Genomic DNA, 6,384 nt, shown 5'->3' with positions numbered 1-6,384 from the left:
GCAGCTGAAATGGGCCTAGGCCCATATAACCCGAACCAAAATAATAAAAATCCTTGTAAAAGGACCCATGAAATAATCCGATGTGAGTATCTGCACCAAATATTATATTGACCAAGGAATATGTTGCGAATACCTCAAAATAATAATCCAGCCTGAGAAATAGAATTGAGTCAAGTCGAGTCAGGTATCACCAATAATTACCACAATTATTATTGCAAGTTAAGATTTTTGGTCTTCAACTTTCTTTGCTGCAAAAATTTCTTCTTAGATGCAAAAGCTTCATCTTTGTGCTCCCCTTTTTCTTGAATATTTTTGTCACATTAAAATTACCATAACATGTAAAATACCTTTTTCTTGTACTTCTTTTTCTACTTCTCCCCCTCAAGCTGGGAGGTAATGGCAGTGATTCCAGATTAAACCAAATAACATAGATGTAGTAATAATAATAATAATAATAATAACATGACAATGAGAATCAAAAGAAGATAAGATGATGGGGCCATAATGTTCTTTATTCAAATCTTCATCAGGATAACCAATGCTGACAATAGATAGCAACCGAGGAGTCTTTTTTTCATAATAATATCTCAATCAAAGAGACACAATAGTAATAGCAGAAATGGGCCAATGCCCAAATAACATGTACCAAATTTGCATTAGTATAGCAGTAGATAACCAGTAAATAATAAAAGTCCTTAAGAGTAATAAGGACACATAAAATAATTCGACTTAAATTCAAATTTTTCAATGTAACAGGATACCAACATGACCTTTGATTCTTCCAATAGGAATATATCCTTAAATATAGATCAGACTGATATGAAACTTTCTCCTTCTAAAAATAGACTTAAATACCTTTCATTCAAGTATAAATTATCTTCATAAAGTATACTTCTATTGAGATATATAATCTGATAAATTTCAGTCTCCATAATTTGGCCGAACTAAGTACTCATTCTCCTTTTGCCAGCATGACCATTGACTCTTCCAAGATCAATATCTCCATATAAAACTCAGATCGAGAATTGGGTGAATAGGTAAAAAAAATAGACTTACAGATATTTCTTGTGATATATAATTCTCCATATAATGTCTCGTTCTTGATAGCATAAAATAGCTCGGAAGTATAAGCATATTTTCCTAATTGTCCATGTGGCCCACATGGCCTAACCCATGACAAAATTGATGTTTGCAACACCAACATTCTCTCCCTTTTGATCTTTACAAGCATAAAAAATTCAAGTGTAAAAAAAAAGCATTCTCCCTGGCCTAATGATCAATCCTCGTAAAAAAATGCATGAATAAATTTTGGAGAATGGTTCTAAGCTCCCTTAATCCTCTTCACATGATTACAATGGTAGGTTATATTTAGTTCCCCTCGAGGTTTCTTTTCGTTTACTCTCCCACACTTTAATGTATCTTTCTTTCTTTTAATTTTTTTTGCTTTATTTTGTCATTTTTATTTGCATGCTAAATGTTTTCCTCCTTTTCCATCAAACAAAATAAGTATGCATGAACACTTTAATATAAAAGGTCGAGACAAAGCAAAAGCTGTCCATTAGCAAACACACACAAAAGAATGATAAACATCAAATTTCATTTTATTTCATTTCAAGCTTTAAGTGCAAGCATCGTGGGAAGATATCTTGAGACTGCATGTTCCAGTGATCAATACATACAAAAAGGTCAAACATAAACCTAGCAATCTAAGCTGAGTGGATTGATCCAATGGAGATGGCTCCTCTTGGGATGTTGGGGGTGGTTAGGAGATGTGAAAGGGAGGCAACCATGACACCCATATGAACAAGCACAAGTAACTTCCTTCCTAAAGGCAAGATGGCTGCATCCGTTCTTCTTTTCTGCTCATGGAAGACTCTTCTCCCCACTTAAAGAGCTGGCGGTTTGCCTTTGTCAATTCGAATATCAGCCTTTCAGAGTATTCTTATCTAGCAAAAGGGGGGGGGAGATTGAATAGGTATGTTGTAGTTCACGCCAACTTTTAGTTTGTTTTGCTTGGCCACTGTGTGTTCTCACTTTTTTAGTGAATTCTGTTTTGCGTTCTTGATTTAAACTCAATATCCATACAAAAGTATGATAAATCATAAAATTAACGAACACACAAGGATTTATGAGAAAAGAAGAAGAAGAAGAAGAAGAAGAAACAAGAGAATAAGACTATGAGAAAAGTCATGCCATCTACCATTATGATAGGAGAGAAGAGGAGTAAGGAAATTTATTAGGAACAAGGAGATTATGGTTTTTAAAGATTAGTTCGAGGGTTTTGTTTAGACCAAGGGAGGGGGATGAGGGAAATTAGGGATTTTCAGCTACTTAGATCATAAAATAAAATTGCTAAACTACTAAATTACCTTTATCTTTAATGGGTTAATCAGGTATGGAATAACATTTACATGTTTCTAATATGCTTAATAAAATATAAATAGATATAAGGGAAAATTATCCTGGAAATTGTTGTGTTTTACTTTCATTATATTTAAAAAATAATAAATAAATAAAAATCAGGCAAACAAGTAAAATCCACTCCCCTCCATCAGATTTGGGTAGTTGATGATGAGACCCCCAAAGCATATGCTTATCCATATGGTTTAGCTAGAGTGGTGTATAAAAATAAGTCCTCTCTTTACCTCCAAAGCAGTACTCCCATAAATAAATTTTAACAAAGAAACGATGGCCCAAAGCTTGTCATCCACTCGACTGCCACAAAAGCCAGGAGTATCAAGCATAAGGATGTTGTCTATATTTTAATGGCTGTGGTAATTATTTGAAGAACAATGAGATTTATACCATGGATCAAAGTGTTTCATTTGCTATTATAAGGGCACCAGAAGATGATTATGTGGCTTCAATGGTGGAGAGAGCATTTAGGTCCACAGGGGAATCTTTCCTTTTATAAACAAAAAGTTCACATATTTAACGGATTAAAGAGGCCCAAACTCTGAGAGTTCAGAGAAAAAAAAAAAAAAAAAGTGGGAGTGGGAGTGGTGAGCAGTGACTCATGATTATCTAAATATGAACAGTTATCTCATATTTTGCTGGAGCCTGGAGGGTTGGCAATACCAACCGCTACTTGGGTATCTAACCAAAATTAAAAGCAACTCCTCTTTCAATTCACACCTCGTCTCTCTTTCTCATCTCCTGCAGCCTGCTGCTCTCCAAATCTCCACCTCTCCTGCATCTCTTTTACGGTGAGTCTCTCCACTTCTTCATTTTCTTTTCGTTCCATGCCGTTTCATAGCTGCAGAGAAGTTAAAATTCTTCAGGTTTCTGTCTTCTTTTTACAAAGATTTTCCCAACGTGAGCTCGATGTCATCTGTTACATGTTACTTTCTATTGCTTGAATTCCTACTTTGACTGCCCTCTTCGTTTCGGAAACAACAGGCGAATTGTTTGATTCTTTTCTTTTATAATTCTTTCCGAGAAAGAAGAGGAAATGTTTGATAAGCTTGTGGATTACTAATACCGAGTCTCTGAGATTTGTATGAATCCAAATCTTACCTGAAATCTCCGATTACGTTTTGCTAAAATGGGGGAATTAACTCGGCTGAGTCAAGGCGACTCCTCGAATGTTTCATGCTTTTATAAATTCATAAAAAAAAAGGTGCTTTGTTACTATTTTTTCTGCTGTTCTTAAGTCTGCGTGATGCGAAGCGGAGGCCCCATGGCCCCCTAATCTAAGAACAAACTGAGAATCCCACACATCAAAACTGCTCCCACCACTGCGGGACTGAAAAGGAATCTTATGCGTCAAAAGCGATCCGTGTCGGTTCATTCCCAGAAAACTGCACTGTCACCGACTCACCCACCATTCACAGTTCTTACTCTGCATCACAAACTTCATCAGGCATTGACTACAAACTAAGTGGCCGACCCACCCAGCCCCATGAGATCAGTGGCCGACCCCCCTGATTATTTGTTTTACGAACAATCTTTATCTTTACCAATGTAGTTGTAAAAGCCCCACTGTGTCAACTGTAGATTCGGATTTCTCGATATTTTTCGTTTTTTTTATTTTGAAAAAGATTATAGCCGTGCTTTTTTTTATTCGTTTTGATTCTGGTTTAGTTGCTTTCAGGTCACAGCTCAGTTGAAGTCTGTTGCATAGATGCATGGGGAGCGTTCATAAGTGGCCTTACTTTGATCCAGAGTACGAGAACTTTAGCCAACGAATTAACCCCCCAAGGCAAGACTTTCTTTTATGTTTTTCCTTATATTACTTTATATCCACTCAACTCCTTCTACTCTGAACTCATTCATGGATGCTATTTTTCACCTTTTAATGTTGTTGTCGAATTCTCATGAACATGTAAAATGTCAAAATCCAGGGTATCTGTAGACAATACTACTTGCAGTGATTGTACAGTAGTAAAGGTAAAACTATTCCCTCCGGTTTTGTTCCAAGAGGTTTTTTTTCTTAATCCCATGAAGCTCGCTTCACTGCACCTTGGTTTCTTTAGGTTGACAGTGTGAACAAACCAGGCACCTTGCTTGAAGTAGTGCAAGTCCTCATTGATCTCGATTTTGCTATCTCCAAAGCTTACATTTCTTCTGACGCAGGATGGTTCATGGACGGTACTTTTTCAATTTCTGCTTCCATTCTCGGTCCGTTTTTGCTTTAAATTCTCACTCCAGTTTCCAGACTGACGTTCGTTTTCTACTCGTTGGAGCTCATGCAGTGTTCCATGTAACTGATCAGCAAGGCAACAAAATCACTGACCAAAACACTATTGAGTACATAGAAAAGGTATTTTGAAAGATTCAGGAGCTCTATAAACACAAGTAATTCTGCATTAAAAGACTAATGGGCCTTCAATTTATAGGCGCTGGGACCAGAAGGGAACGTATTCAAAGGAAAGAAGAAGCCATGGCCAGGAAAGAGAGTGGGAGTACACTCCGTCGGTGATTACACAGCAATTGAGCTCATCGGAACGAACCGCCCCGGCCTCCTGTCCCAAATCTCGGCCGTTCTCGCTAATCTCCACTGCAACGTTGTCGGTTTACAAGTGTGGACACACAAGATGCGAGTGGCCTGTGTGCTCTATGTCAACGACGACTCAACGTGTCGAGCCGTGGATGACCCGATAAGGTTGCTGGCCATGGAAGAGCAACTCAAGAACGTCCTCCGTGGTCGCGGGGACGACGAATCCAAGGGGGCTCGAACCAGTTTTTCCATAGGTTCAACCCACACAGACCGGCGGCTGCACCAGATGATGTTCGACGACGGGGACTGCGAGGGAGGTGGAGGGTTGGATGGGGATGATTTCAAGCCTATAATCACCATAGAACGGTGTGCTGAGAAGGGTTACTCTGTGGTGAACGTTAGGTGCAAAGATCGTTCGAAATTGCTGTTCGACATCGTGTGCACCCTCACAGACATGCAATACGTAGTGTTTCATGCATCAATTGGGGCAGAAGGACCCTACGCAATACAGGTACGCACCCCGTAAGACTCACAACCGGGTGCATGGAGCAGCAGAAAAAGCCCGATATGCGTCAACCACATTATTTCTTGCTCTCTGTTAATGCCATGCAGGAGCATTTCATACGTGACATGGACGGCTGCACGCTTGACAGTCAAAGCGAAAAGGAGAGGGTCATCAAGAGCATTGAAGCTGCAATTCTGAGACGAGTATCCGAGGTTTGTGAACTTGAATTAGTTTTACTGAATAAACTTGTAGTGGGTCACACTGATTGATGATGGCAGGGGGTGAGTTTGGAGGTATGCGCAAGGGACAGGGTAGGGCTTCTTTCGGATATGACCAGGGTCCTTCGTGAGAACGGGCTGTCCGTCACAAGGGCAGGGGTGACCACAATCAGAGAGCAAACGATGAATGTCTTCTACGTAAGAGATGCATCTGGAATTCCGGTGGACTCCAAAACCATTGAAACTCTTCGACGGGAGATTGGGCAAACCGTAATGCTTAATGTGAAGAAGATGCCTCCAAGTGCTACCACTCCAGAGTCTAGCAGGTGGAATAAGACCAGCTTCTCCTTCTCCTTTGGAAATCTGTTCGATCGGTTCTTAACTTGATCAATTCAGTTTGACGTGCTGGACTTCAGATTCCCTTCCTCTGTGTTGCCTGCATGAGGGCTGATCATCCCTACATGCATGGAGCAGATAGGGTGGGGTTGCCTCTTTTCCTTGCCCCTCTCTTGCATAAACAGGAGAGGGGCTGGTGCCAAAGTCCCTTCTTCCCCTATCCATGCTAGTGTTAAAGGGATAGAAATATGTTTATGTCAGATTTCTATTGACCCACAAAAATTCCATAACATTAACGAAATGAGTTTCATATTACTTCAATAGAAAATTAAAAATTACAAACACAAGAAAATGGATAAGAGGAAACCTATTTTCCTGTGGAGTTC

General features: G+C 39.4%; 1 protein-coding gene across 2 annotated transcripts; it reads left to right on the top strand.

Annotated features, from left to right (window-relative positions):
• The first annotated feature begins 2,989 nt into the window (after positions 1-2,989).
• LOC137946234 (ACT domain-containing protein ACR3-like) lies at positions 2,990-6,331 on the top strand. Of its 2 annotated transcripts, none has more exons than XM_068792451.1 (8): positions 2,990-3,206; positions 4,094-4,201; positions 4,344-4,389; positions 4,476-4,590; positions 4,695-4,762; positions 4,839-5,450; positions 5,552-5,656; positions 5,723-6,331. In XM_068792451.1, exons 2-8 carry the CDS (start codon positions 4,128-4,130, stop codon positions 6,047-6,049), a joined length of 1,347 nt encoding a protein of 448 aa, XP_068648552.1. In that variant the 5' UTR covers positions 2,990-3,206; positions 4,094-4,127; the 3' UTR covers positions 6,050-6,331. The 2 variants fall into 2 exon arrangements, with proteins under 2 accessions (XP_068648552.1, XP_068648553.1); XM_068792452.1 differs by having other exon boundaries at positions 4,084-4,201.
• Positions 6,332-6,384: the final 53 nt, after the last annotated feature.

The sequence above is a fragment of the Aristolochia californica genome, unplaced genomic scaffold (assembly GCF_029961685.1).
Source record: "Aristolochia californica isolate CCGP_79_NKW_82.1479 unplaced genomic scaffold, dmAriCali1.0.hap1 SCAF_12, whole genome shotgun sequence".
Lineage (NCBI taxonomy): Eukaryota > Viridiplantae > Streptophyta > Magnoliopsida > Piperales > Aristolochiaceae > Aristolochia > Aristolochia californica.
Note: the sequence above shows the minus strand (reverse complement) of the source record. Positions and strands in the feature narration are given on the sequence as shown.

Coding starts and splice junctions, on each gene's coding strand:
- LOC137946234 (XM_068792451.1), top strand. CDS start 4,128: ATGGGGAGCGTTCATAAGTGGCCTTACTTTGATCCAGAGTACGAGAAC. Junction 4,591..4,694: donor CGCAGGATGGTTCATGGACG/GTACTTTTTCAA, acceptor GAGCTCATGCAG/TGTTCCATGTAACTGATCAG. Junction 5,451..5,551: donor AAGGACCCTACGCAATACAG/GTACGCACCCCG, acceptor AATGCCATGCAG/GAGCATTTCATACGTGACAT.